The sequence below is a fragment of the Solanum stenotomum genome, unplaced genomic scaffold (genome assembly GCF_019186545.1).
Source record: "Solanum stenotomum isolate F172 unplaced genomic scaffold, ASM1918654v1 scaffold6733, whole genome shotgun sequence".
Lineage (NCBI taxonomy): Eukaryota > Viridiplantae > Streptophyta > Magnoliopsida > Solanales > Solanaceae > Solanum > Solanum stenotomum.
Window position 1 is genome coordinate 593,613 of NW_026036338.1, and position 14,709 is coordinate 608,321.

Sequence of the window (14,709 nt, forward strand, 5' to 3'; positions counted from 1 at the left end):
TCCACTTCATAATTAATAAGGGTAAAATGATAAACTCACTATGTCAATAATTGTTTCTTAACAAGTGTATCAATTCAAAAGTGGACAAGTAATTAGGGACAAAGGGAGTAGCTTTTTATTGTCCGATTCAATACGCTCTGCGAGAAAGAAATGTATGTGTTGTTTTATAACCTCTTTAATCATGTAACAAGAGAAACCAAAAACCAATGTTAAAGGAAAAAAATACATCTTACCTTTGTATAGGTTACATTGCTAGATACAGGATCCTTGTAGTAGGCTGGATCAAGATCCAATCGAACGAAGGTAGGCTTTAGAAACAATAGGTTGGGAAAGAAAGAAAACGCTTTGTGCTATAGGTAGTTGGTTGAAAGGAAAATGTCCGACTTTGTACATGACATATTCAAATTTGCTCAGCTACATCTTCAGTATGATTTCACAGTTACTCGAATGACAGCATGATACATTCAAAGAACCATGAAGAAAAAAGAACAAATAGAATTGTGATAATCCACAAGAATACACTAAGGAATATGAAATGTTTTACAATCAGCAGCGAAGCTAATTGTGTAACCACTTGCAATGTGAAGCACCTTTGGACCCAAAAATAAACCAATGATGTATAAATACTGAACATAAACTACAACCGGGGCTTACAAAACTTTTAGGGCAGTAATTCACCCAATTCAGACAGTATATGCATCATCTGGTACCCAAACAAATATAATACATGACAAATGCTGTGTGCATTTATGACCATCTCTCAACCCCCAAACCCTCCTATACCAAATAGAAAGGCCACCAATGAATAATCCTAACGTTTTCATCTGTATAAAAATGAACTTCCACCAAGACACTCGGGAAAAAAAGACAATGACATCCAGCAAAGAGGCATCTTCTGACATAGAATAGCCCACTTCACAGCGACTCATCAAGACCACACAGCAAAAGAAAAAGCAGGCCTAGTTGCAACTTCATCTTCTGCCCCTCAGTAACCAAGGTACATATTGGGATGATTACTCATTGAGTTTTGGCCAAAAGCAAACCGGTTGACCAACATCATGAAGCAACTACTGCTGTCGCCTTCTCCATTTTTTCTTTCTCTATCTCCACTCTTCTCTGCTCAGCATGCTGAGCAACACCATTTGCCAATGCTTGATAACGGAAGTCCAAAGTCTGGGTCAGGCTCTGGAACTTCACTGGATCAGATGCTTGCATAGCTGGATCCAACAGTCCAATGTTAGAAGGGACGAAATAAGTGAGCCCATTGCCCAACACCAAGCAAAAAGTCTTTTCTGAAAACAAAATATGCAAGCAGCATCATACCTTTGATTGTTTCCACAAAGAAAATGAATGGGTCCACCTCATCAAGGGGTGATTGCATCTCTTCATCATCATCACTAAAATCGTCATCGGAGTCCTCATCATCATCATCCTCGTCATGTGAGCGGAAAGCCTTTGCCTACAAAAGCAGAACAAGATATCAAAGCTTTTAGAGATGCTAACTCTAATGGCGGCATTCTTTATCTTGAACTAGAGACATCCAGGCCTCCATCTGTAATAAATTCTCCTACAAGAAGCCATCACACAAAGGTAATCTACAGAAGGTACTTCAAATTCCTTCATGTTCTGAGGCACGAAAAATGTCACTACCAAACTCATGTCATCAAGTACACAACCGACATAGTTCTTGATATATCATAATCATTCTAAAAGAAACCCTATGTGTTCTCTTGTTCAACCTCATTCAAATAAAAATCTTGTGCTTTCTCTGCAATATGTTGCTCAACTCTTGTCTTATAAAGGATAGAAAGTCTCAAGCTGCTAATTCAATAGTTAAAAATACAAATTCCGACTCCTCAACAACAACACACCCAGTGTAATCCCACAAAGGGGTCTAGGAAGGGTGGTATGTACGCAAACCTTACCCCTACATTGTGCAGGTAGAGAGGCTGTCTTCTGACCCCCATTCAGGTTAAAACAAAGCAGAAAGTAATAGATGACTCTACTCCACCAAAAATATGCATCAGCAGTACAAATTCCAATAGTACAAGCACAGTTTTAGTAATCACCTGTGCAGCCAATTTTTGAAGCCTAGTACTGTCAGCTTCATCCCCTTCCTCAGCATCATCCCCCATTTCCTTGTCAGACTCGTCATCTTCGTCGTCATCCTCATCAGTTTGCAAGCCATTCATATCATCATCGTCTTCTGCCTCATCCTCCTTAGCCGCTTCTAAACACGATGATAAAAATTGATAAAAATATTAGATGGAGTGTACATGGTGTAGTAATGTACCAGAAAATGAGGAAAATGCTAAAATAAGTTTAACCTGCTACTTGATCTTTGTAGGCAACAAGCAGATCTAGAGTTGCTTTGAAAACACGATCTAAGGCTTCCCTTGGGAATTGATCCACAGGAAGAGGGAGCAAAGATGTCAAACCCAAGCAGCAAACCTTTTTGTCATGTTCCCTGCAAAACAATATAAGGAGCATAACATTAGTGGGCCTGTTTACCTGCTAATTCATTCAAAATTGTTTAAACTTCTCCTTTTTCATTGGAAACAGAAAGAGTAACAGGCCTTCTTCACCTTTTAAAGTTAACCCGTTTTCCGCTCTTTTTTGTTTGTCCCAACATGTGAAACCAGAGATTAAACACCTCTGTAGCAATGCCAAGCTTTTGAAGGATGTTCCATGTCAAGGGCGCATTATAGTAAAGAGCATCAGCTATCTGCCAAAAGGAAAATTATCAAAACAATAGAAACATCAGCAACCTGTGAAACAAAATCTAGAAAAGAACAATAAGCTATCAGCAATCTGAGTACCAATACTTAAAGCACGTAGAAACATCAGCAATTTATCATATGTATAGATATATTCTACGTGCATCAAATTTGATGATCAGCTAGAAGGGAGAAGGGGAAAGAACACAGACGGCTCTTGAAGTGTCTACACTCAACAGATACACCCCATATTAAATATTAATTCATGGTTGTTATATTGCCTTCTGACAATAAAACGAGAAAAAAGAAGAATCAAATTCTTCCCAAAACTGATACACGCTACCTCGTAAATCTCCAAATGCAGTGTTCACTATGCGCAACACTGTAGTGATTGAAGGAGTTAAAAGGGGACTAAATACACCTAAAAGCACATGGAGCTCTAGAAAGCTACTATCTCTCGGAAGCCATTTGGAAATAACCAAAGAACAAAACATGGGAATACCAACTACCTTGCCTAGCCCAATTGCACACACAACCAGTCCAGCTCTAAGAATATTATCATAATTTGTTTAGATGTAAGCCAGTAGAGTGACAAGTGTGAGATGTAGAGCACTCTAGTTTTAGAGAACCACAATATTTGTTGCGGAAAAGAAATTGAGTTTGCCAATGAAATGGTTCCAAATACTAGGATTGCTATATAGGATTCATGTGATCAACCACAATGCAATTGAGGATCAATTTCATCAAAACATTGTTTTCATAACAAATGAAGAATGTGCATGTTGGTGCAGCAAAGAAAGCATCCATATGCATATGTCAAATGAAAATGACAGACAATACATTTCATAGATCAATGGTTAGCAAAACAGAAATAAAGGACACATAGGGAGTCGCTGAAGCAAGATAACTAGCATTCTTCCTATGTTACTGTTCCAGGAAGCATCCAATTACCACATACCAACAAGAGTACACAGTTAATAGAGAAACATACCCAAAAGTAAGTTTGAACATTAAGTAAATTACCACTTGGACCAAGAGACACTTCAGATAAGATTTTTCAGCTCGACGGAGACGTTCAATTGACACTCTAATATACGGCTCAACCCAGTGATCCACCTGTCCCTTGCAATGCTCGAATACAACTTGAATAAGCTTAGGTGCGGACTCAATGTCACCATCCTCCAAATTTTTATCTCCCATAACCTGACAAGAAATATTTATTCCACATTTTAATCTAAAGCAAATGATCAGAAGCTAAAATTCGGGGGCAGAATTCGACTTACAGATGATATCATATTCCAAAGGCTTTGTTGGTAGTCCGGATCCTTGCAAGTGAGGAAGTGAGCAGTACTCTTGGATATATAGTTGTCTAAAGGAACCAGTATATCTGCAAAAACATAAATCCAACCCAACAAAAAAGGGAACCAGATCAGGTAATATGCAGAACTGTAATTTTTAGTTCCATATAAATGATTAAACATCTACCATCCCACTGGCAAAACAAAGAGCATATGCTACATTCCGCAGCACTTAGCATCTCTTTCACAGAAGAATGCATCATATCTCACTACAGCCACAAGCCCTATTACTATAAGCAATATAACATCATCGTAAAATCATTTCACCAAACATGGCCAATCTTTAGAAGGATGAGATGAAATCCAACCATCTAGATTGATTAGCAACTTATTCTTTACCACCAGCACCCCTCCCAATAAGATGACCAAGAGGAAAGTAAAGAAAATGGAAAAACATAGCTAGGAATAAGAGTAATTCAAATTTCAAAATACAACAAGAAAAAACTGTTCTGCTCATGAAAATCTTATCCACCAATCTCTCCCGGGACACAATGAGAAGTATTTACTCCTTAAATCTAAATGGACAAGTTAAGCACATGATACTTAGTTGAGCATATCATGAGTTCTCAGATAATTATTGAACCTCATAAACCTAGTCACACAGGAAATGTGTTTATTAAACAGGAAGGCTTTAGAAGCAACAGATAAAACCACCAAACAACCCCTTCGAAAAAGAGCATTTTCCCGACAGTAACATTAAAATGTCTACACATACTTGGAAAGAAGTCAATAGCCCAGTCTGCTAGTGCCTCCATCATCAAGGGCCAAAGAGTCCACATATCCATGGATATTGTTGGAGAGAAAAAAGTCATATATGAAACTATCTCCAAAACCTCTTCAAAGACCTCTGCAGGAAGATCAATTGGTTAGAAGAGAAACACATAATTTCCAAAGAAATATGCAACACATCCAGCTAAGTTTAAACAGGATCATTGTTCAACTAATACTAGTGCAGTCAAATAAACCATGCTGACTTTGGACGAGGCTCGGTCTCCACAAGATTGCATTAGTCACATTTATCTAATACTTCAATGAACACAGGTGGAAATAACAAATGATAAATTGCTCATGTCCAACTAGATACACTACGAAAGAAGCTAGCTAATATTTTATGATAATCACAAGAAGTTCACCTATAATATTTCATTTTAAAATGATCCACCCAGCCTTTCTGCAGATAAACACTCCAAAAATGTTTTCAAGGCAAACTAAATGAAAGGAAACCCCTTCATATCTTCTTTTTTGTTGTACAGAACAGGAAAGTATTTGAAAAATCAAACTAAGCAAAATCTCTCTCATATTGGGGTATTATCTAATTAAAAACAACAGAAATGCATACGACAATCTATCATATGCTTCGAACACATTTCTTTTGAGCAAGGGGTCAATTGGAAACAACCTCTCTACCCCACAAAGATAGGGGTAAAGTATGCATACATCCTACCCTCCCAGGCCCCACTTGTGGGACTACACGCATATGGCATCTTCATAGACTCTTTGCCTTTGTCAAACAAAGGAAAATATGAACTTCTTAAACCTTTCCACTCTGTTTGCCTATATTACATTCCTACTCTTTCCACAAGAAAGCATGAAATTTGGATGATGAGAATTGGGTAATGCAACAATGTATTTCAAGGCAGATTAATGACGTTAGAAGTGTAGCTCAACCGGACACCACACAGGTTGAGAAACTACTAACTTCATCTAAATGGTTGTCCGACTAACAAAAAGTTAACATGCTAACAGAAGAATAAAGCAACTTTTTTTGGATAGGTGAAGAATAAAACACCTAGTCTATATAAATAATCTTTTTCCGATTTAAAAAAAAGTACCTTGTCCATCTGTAGTCAACATCCTACGCATTATTGGCAAGAGTGTTGGCTCAATATGAATGAAGAGGTGTGGCAGCCGGCTCACTGACTCAAGTATTGTGCTTATGGCTCGTAAACAGCCAACTGCAGCAAGAGCTCCAGGATCATCCGCTTCTTCCTCTGCCTCTGCAGAGTTCATGCATTTCCAGAATGCAGCAGCCTAAAAAGCAACTCATTAGACTTTGGTGGCGCAGTTATTCTTTGCATTCAGAATCGCTCAAATAACAAATATTCTCACCAAATTCTGGCATAACCCAAGCGCATAAGGAGCCATCTCCTCACCAAACTTGTCCACAATAGTCTCAAGTGTAAACACAAGATCTTCATTCTCGACTTCATTCATCAGTTTGAAAAATTCTGAACACAATTGATATGAAAAGAATTGTTAAACAAAATAACATCATCAGTTGATGTTGGTTAGCAATACAAAACACAAAGGATCTTGCAAGTACCATCGAGTAGCTGGGGAAGAATTGGTCGGATTTCATTCAAATCTGCACAAACAGATGAAAAGTGTAAGCAGGATTGACCTATATGAAGATACCAAAATGTCAAGTATATGTTTACCTTTGCAGGCTTCAATAAACGAGCGTAATGCGAAAACAGAATCAACACGAACAGGTAGGTCAGGATCACGCATTCCAGTCACGACACTGTGTAATGCATTGCGGAAGTTGTTTGGATCTGCAAAGTTTATATGGGCATACTGTCCTGCAACCCATGCTGCCTGTTATGATAGAAAGATAAAACATTGGCAATGATGAGGATGTTTCAGATTTATCTTGAAGATCAGAAATTATGATAAACAGAAAAAAAACAAAGAGGCACCAACAAATTGCTCTATATGCACCTCCATTATAGATAATGGAAAAAATTGTTCATTGCACCAATAGCTATCAATAAAAAACTAACATGAGTAAAGAAGGGAATGGATGCAGTGTTCAAAGATTGTGTGAAGAGTTGGTAAGGATTTAAGAAAAAGAAAAATAACTCCAGCTGCACAGGAAAGACAACTTATTTTAAGAAACAAGGAATTGGTAAGGAGCAATCTTCCTCTAGTTATTGATAAAAGATTAGTGAGAACACAAACAGCATTTGGGGTATTTAGACTGGATTGACAAATCTATAAGAGTTCAATGAGCTGGGAAGCTTCCTGAAATAGCTAGTTAAATGTACAGACTACAGAGTGTTATATATGCAGTAGTCCTTAAAAGAGCATAAATTAACAAAGATCAACAACATGGTCCAACACACCTTGGCTCGAAGATGACCCGCAGGACTGCTAAATTCAGGGAAAACATGTTGGACAAGCATACGTTCAAGCTCTGATTTATACGGCTCAGTTTGTTTCAATTTATCACAAAGAGCTCCAATTGCAAGGAGAGCACCATCCTTTTGCCTATAGGGCTTGTATTCTGGGGCTGCCTCTTCATATCTAAGAAAATAAAATACAAAGTGCGAACACAAGAATTTTGTTATCATGAAATGTGCTTAACATGAGTGTTACCATGTGAAGTAAAATTGAAATATACCTCTTAAAAATCTCGACAATGAAGAATAAAAATTTGTGAAGGTTCTCTTTACCACGCTTTCTTACTAACTCGCTCACAAAATCCATTGCAGCAGTTCTGGGACTATATAAGTCCTCAATTATATCTGCATAATTATAAAGAGGAATGTCAATCTTAAATTACTGAACTCAGCTGAGTGAAGTGACAGCAATATATATACTAGTGAATGACATATCAGCAGTTACCATAACCCTTCCTCACATACTCATGAGGATCCTCCTCCCAAAGCTTTTGATCATTATCACTGAAGCACATGAGCGGAAAGATGATCTCGAAAAGAACAATATCAAGTCTGGGTTGCAACAAGCTGTACATGTTGCTCTTTGAGATACTGCACAGTACAAGAGTAACTAAGTATCCAGAAAAATGTAGAAATAACAGAGTGCATTTCAGTTACCAAACTGTCAATCTAGAAACTTGGAGAAGGAAAAAAGATTTGACCCATAGTGGCTGATATAGACAAAATAGAGAGGCAGAAAAAGCTAAGTAAGCACATGTATTGCAGTCAATTGATCAGCAATTGAAATCAAAACCAGGGCCTAGTATCACTCATTACATGCTTATTAGAAACCTATCTACAGAAGCAACCTAGGGAAACAAAGCAAAGTTGCAGAGGAAGTAAAGCAACTAGAGGACAAGCAGAAAAGATTATCACTATCTAAAAAGTAAGGCCTTCAGTCCAGTCATTTTTCTTCACAAAGACCGAGATTGGTGTTTGTCTCCATTCAAAAAATTAAACGACACATCATCAAAAAGCTCACTCAAAACAGAGGTGTTCAAAGATTGTTGTCTACTTTCCTTATGAACTGTAGGAAATCACTGATGAGCCATCTACTCTTTTATAAAGATGAGAAGTCTATTAATTTATTGGCAAGAACTCACTTTTATGCTATTAATCTACAGTATCTATGCATAGGCCTACTACCTCTTCGTGGATATTTCAAAGAGCGAAAATGAGGGCACAGAAGTCCTTAATGCTTCATCCATTTCAAATGTATTCTCACTGACCAAGCACTCACTCTCAGGTCACCACTAGAAGAGGAAGAGCTAAAACAGAAGTCCTCTCAATTACAAATGAGCAGCACTTTATCACAGTACCTTAAATCCACATTAGAGCATCCAACCTTTACCCACTAAATAAAATTATAGTATTCTAAAGATATCAATACAACTCACAACTTAAAATATCTATGAAGTGTTTCAACTTACTAAAACCCAAGGTCATGCTATGCCTCCTACATACAAGCAGATACCCCAAGGAGATAATTCAGGAAGTAGTTGGAGATAGTATAAGTGACAAATTTCTCAAGTTAGTAAACAAAGTTGTCGCACAAACCTATTGCTTAGGTATTGCAAAATGAGGTTGATCACCCTATCTGGCAAGTAACCACCAGCACGGATAACATTCAATAGATTAAGGTGGCATTCCAAGATTTTGCCAGCATAACCCTTCTGAAACATTTGAGCAAAAGCCTTATTGTCTGGATTTTGAAGTTTTAAATCTCCAAACCTGGAAAAAAACATAAAAGTACTCAGAGGACTAAAAGATAAAAAGAGTGAGATCAATACTAGAAACAAACCATAATTGGTCAGAACCAAATAAACATAAGGGTATCAATATACCGGGTGTAAAGTCGATTTAATATATGGATTGTCCACTTTTTCACCTTCCACCATCCCCACGACTTCCTTAGCTCTGGATCAGCTGGTTGGCTTTCCACAGGGACAGGCCTCTCCAACATATTCAAGAAAAGAACCATCCAGGCATTGAACACATTTGGGTCAAACAACTGCTTCGGAATCTCCAACTGGAAAAGGTAGAGAGTTGCATACAATTCAGTTATGTTATCAAATTTTTTCTTAAGGATCCATATTATAAGAAGATAAATCTAAACAGCAGGGGGGGGGACAGCTTTTTTATCCAGGTCAATTCTATGAATTATTTTCCAGATCAAGAATATTTGAAAATACTAACAGAATATGAAAAGGCAAACAGGCAGAAACTCGCTACAGACACCACACGCTTCTTTTAAGGGTTCAGCTAAATAATTAGAAACAACAACCCTCATCCAGACAAGTAGCCTTATAAGACAAACAAAATAATAACATTCAAAGGGAACATACATAAATGGATGACCAGAATATTTTGCAAATGAGCTTGATCAGGTCGGCTACTTCAATTGACGGATTTGTTATCTGAACAAGTCTGTTGAATATGTTGAGAAGATGCGGAAAAGTTTCCTCAACGACATGATAAACAGGTGTTCTCTCCTCATCTGATTTGAATCTGTTAAATAGAAAAAGGATGCACATACACAGAAGAAGTTATAATGGAGTTTCACCATCCAGTTGATCTAGGGCAAAGAATGAATATTCATAGATAACAGAAACACTCAAAAAGGGTTTTCCATCTCTAAACAGATGGAAGGATATCCCTGCACTTCACTACTATTCATCCATCGCTGAGAACTCAGAGAAACTATATAATACATATTTTAATGGGTCAGTGGTGCACGGTTTGCAACTCAGTAGACAATGAGCCCACCCCTCTACTTTTTTTTCGACTTAAATATAAAACTTTTGTATGCAGCAGTGTCAGTCCCATAATGTGTGGCTTAGCCACACATGACAAGTTACGATCTTACCATTAAACCAAAGCAGGGGGACGGGATACAGTGTGTAATACATGAAAAGCATTTTCTGTAGGCAAACTCATTGGTCATGAATCAGCATAGGAACGTAAAGCGCAGCACATAGAAACAATTTCTAGAGTAGCCAAAACAAAGAAAAATAGAGATTGTCAAGAAGAGCACCATTCTAAATCAACAACTTACTCATATTTCCTCGAGAGAATTCTCAGAACAAACAAAGCACCATAAACTTGCTGATCCTGCAGATTATGCTTTACCCAGGGCAGAAGAGTTGGCCACTGCTCCGGGTAGTCTGCATGTATCATTGTCTTAATGCATTCCCCCAACTGTACCCTGTTCACAGCAACAAACTTGTCTAGTTAGAAGAGTCCAGTGTTAAAAAAGTAGAAAAGAAAATGACTATAAACATTTTGTTTTTCAAATAGGATTTCCATACAAACATATTACAACCAATACAGATGATAAATCATACCTCAACAATGAAGGAACCTGTGCAATAAATATGAGAATATTTTGCCTCACCAATTCCTTGTCACTTGGCATAATTTTTGATTGCTCAGCTACATCAACACCAATTTCTCCGTAAATATCAACTTTACACAACCATAATGAAAATATCATGAAATGTACTTTGCCATTTTATTGCATGTAAAAAAATCTTATATATTTTTTTAAAAAATTAAAATATTATTCTTCTATTTTTCTCCTTTATGGGGATATATAAATAAGGTCATTACCAGGATCATGAGGGCACCAATTCTTTGCAACGAAGTTCTTAAAATGGATACTAGCCACCTGTCGGACTGCCATGTCGCAAGACCCATCTACTATGATTTGCAGCAGTCTCACAAGATGTTGTGGGGTATGCTGAAACTGCAAAACATAGGTGCACTCAGGAATATACAAAATTAAAAAGAATCCAATGTCCACAAATTTATTCCCCATAATTCAAGTGCTGAACATCCTATAATGTCAACCTGTGAGCTTTAATCCATGAGGACAGAGATGATTTAAAATTAAACATTCATAAATAGCTAAAATAAGAACCACACTCTTATAATAAACAAAGTACAAAAAAAAAGCAAACCACATTCTTCAGAGTACAGAACAAAGAAAAACAATTTCCTATCAGCAAAATTAAGAAACTCTATTTATTTTTAATGGAGAATTCAAATATATTTCTTTGTTAAATATCAAACATGAGGAGAACACCTGAGTCGGAAGTAAAAAATCCAACTTGAAACAGGCAATATGATTGTCAATCATTAAATAGTATAATACACGTGCACCTCCAACATCACAAACCCAATCCAATTAAAACTAAACCTACAATTTCCAAACACCACATATCCATAGTTCAGGACAAAAACCAACAATACATAACTCTCTGATCAGTATATTTGATGCAAATCAAATAACCACATAGATTTAATCATAATTCAATCATAACAACAAATTTGATCAAATTGAGTTTTTTCTCAAGCAACCAGAAACAAAAAATACTTTCTATAAGCAAATTAAACCTGATTGAGACAATTTTCAGCAGCTTTACGTTCATCTCAGGTCTAATAAAACTACAAAAATATTACCATATCTCTCTGATACGGTATGTTTGATGAAAATCAACTAACCACATGAATTTAATGATAACTCAATCATAACTACAGATCTTATTAAATTGAGCAACTTGAAAAATTCAATACTAATGCTTCAACTGTTTCAGCAGCTTTATGTTCATCCTATATACAGCACAACACTACCAAAAATATCAATTACTACCATAACTCTCTGATCAGCATATTTGATTGCAAATTAAATAACCACATAGATTTAATCATTATTCAATCATAACAACAACTTCAATCAAATTCAGTTTTTTCTCAACCAACTTGAAACAAAAATTCAATACTAATGCTTGATATAAGAAAACTGAACCTGGTGGAGACTGTTTTCAGCAGCTTTACATTCATCTGGATATTCAGGACTAAAACTACCAACAATATCAACTATACCATAACTCTCTGATCAGCATATTTGTTGCAAATAAACTAACCACATAGATTTAATCATAATTCAATCATAACAACAAATCCAATCAAATTCAGTTTATTCTCAAGCAACTTGAATCAAAAAAATCAATACATTTGCTGCTTATAAGCAAATTAAACCTGATCGACACTGTTTTCAGCAGCTTTACATTTCTGATATGTAAACTGATCCAACTTAAAATAACAACATAGATTTGATCATAATTCAATCATAACAACAAATCCGATCAAATTCAGTTTATTCTCAAACAACTTGAATTAAAAAAATTCAATACTTTTGCTGCTTATAAGCAAACTAAACCTGATCAACCCTGTTTTCAGCAGCTTTACATTCATCTGGCTATTCAGGACTAACACTAATAAAAACATTAACTATATCATAACTCTCTGATATGTAAATTGAATCATAATTCAATCATAACAACAAATCCGATCAAATTCAGCTTATTCAATCAACTTAAATTAAAAAAAACAATACTTAAGCAGCTTATAAGCAAATGAAACCTGATTGAGACTGTTCTCAGCAGCTTTCCGTTCATCCGGATTGGGACTTAGAGCACCAGCAAGGATGATAGCAAGGTTCTGAAAATCCATAACTTCAACTTTCAGTAAAAAGGATAATGAAAACAAATGATTGTATGAACCCTAGAAGAAAGGACTTCTTCTAGAGTTTATGTATATATAGAGAGAGAAAAAAGGATGAATAGAAGTTGCAGACACAGACAGCGAAAAATTGGAGTGTGTGCTGAGAATGTGTTGTGGGCGTTTAAATCATTAGGGTTTAGGGGGTAAGAGACAGATAGGAAAGAGGAAGAGGGGGGGTGGGGGTTGAAGTGGTTTAACTAATTTACTATATTTGATTTTTTAATTTTGAAAAAGTTGGAAAGAAAAGGGAAAAAGATAACTTTCTATGGGGAAACAAAATAGGAAAAAAAATGAAATATTTAGGTGTAATGTACCTTTCTTTATTTTATTATTATTTATTCTTTTTATATTATGGTGTATGGATTATTTTGCACTTATCTTGATTAATTTTACGGATGTATCTATCATCTCTGGTCAACCATAAGTATTAAGGTTTAACTAATTTACTATATTTGATTTTTTAATTTTGAAAAAGTTGGAGAGATAAGGAAACAAAATAGGAAAAAAAATGAAATAATTAGGTGCAATGTACCATTCTTTATTTTATTATTAGTTATTCTTTTTATATTATGATGTATGGATTATTTTGCACTTATCTTGATTAATTTTACGAATATATCTATCATCTCTAATCAACCATAAGTATTAAGGTTTAAGTAATTTACTATATTTGATTTTTTATTTTTTAAAAGGAAAGGAAAAGGGGACTTTCTACGGGGAAACAGAATAGGAAAAAAAATTAAATAATTAGGTGCAACGTTTCTTTCTTTATTTGATTTATTATTATTATTTATTCTTTTATAATTATGGTGTATGGATTATTTTACACGTATCTCAATTAAATTTGTGGGTATATCTGTCATTTTCTACCAACAACAAGTATTAAGTAACTCTATTTATTAAAGAAATTACATAGTTGTTTTATTTTTGCGAAAATTTAAATCTAAAACTTCATGATTGTCGACTCAATTTACCGATCACATTGTGGTAAATGAGGTGGTGAATTATAAAGTAGGGATTGAACTCTCTAATTAGATGAAAGTTTAGATAGTCAACCAACTATGTGATTTTAGTATGAGATTAAATATTTTTTCAATCAAAAAACTTATATTAAAAAAAAAAATACACTATATGTGAGTTATGTATTCAATAAAAAGTAAAAGTGGGTGGGTGGGTGGGGGGGAGGGGGGGATCCATTGGATATGCGAAAGTGTCTTCTATAATTAGAAAACAAAATTGAATTTTGTTTACAAATACCGTACATTCCTATTTTTTGGGAAGAACTTATAAAACGATGAAATCAGACATGCAAAATTTCTTTGATCACCTTATATGTTGTTGTAATGTAGTTTGAGTTGTACGTTCCAGTCAATGTGATTCCTATTTAGAAAGTGAGTCATTATATAACGGAACAACATATGAGAAAGTGTCTTTTATAATTAGAAAACAAAATTGAATTTTGTTTACAAATATCATACATTCCTGGTTTTTGGGAAGAACGTATAAAACAATGAAATCAGACATGCAAAATTTCTTTGATCGCCTTATTTGTTGTTGTAACGTAGTTCAAAATGTACGTTTCAGTCAATATAATTCATATTTAGAAAGTGAGTCCATCTATAACGGAACAACATATGATAGTATCGTTGACGTATCTATGTTATAAAATAAGCGTGTGATAATTGAAAAGTTAAATTAAATTTAACAACTCACTTTAATCAATGTTTAAATATTATTATCATACTTGAATTCTAATTATCACGTAGGTTTTTGTGTTTTGATTATTATATTATTTTGTTCTCGCTATTATTCTTTCTTTTATATGTTGTATTCTTTTCAACATTTTGC

The 14,709-nt window shown here is 35.3% G+C and overlaps 1 protein-coding gene across 1 annotated transcript; it reads right to left on the reverse strand.

Annotated features, from left to right (window-relative positions):
- Positions 1-591: 591 nt before the first annotated feature.
- On the reverse strand, positions 592-12,988 carry LOC125852905 (importin beta-like SAD2). The gene is made up of 22 exons (XM_049532581.1): positions 12,721-12,988; positions 10,906-11,041; positions 10,641-10,728; positions 10,352-10,501; positions 9,642-9,804; positions 9,141-9,325; positions 8,854-9,027; positions 7,703-7,848; positions 7,479-7,602; positions 7,201-7,381; positions 6,514-6,673; positions 6,399-6,440; positions 6,185-6,303; positions 5,908-6,106; positions 4,791-4,922; positions 4,001-4,104; positions 3,741-3,920; positions 2,586-2,725; positions 2,328-2,467; positions 2,070-2,230; positions 1,324-1,459; positions 592-1,217 (listed from the first exon to the last, which is right to left on the reverse strand). Exons 1-22 carry the CDS (start codon positions 12,808-12,810, stop codon positions 1,057-1,059), a joined length of 3,111 nt encoding a protein of 1,036 aa, XP_049388538.1. The 5' UTR covers positions 12,811-12,988; the 3' UTR covers positions 592-1,056.
- Between the last annotated feature and the right edge of the window lie 1,721 nt (positions 12,989-14,709).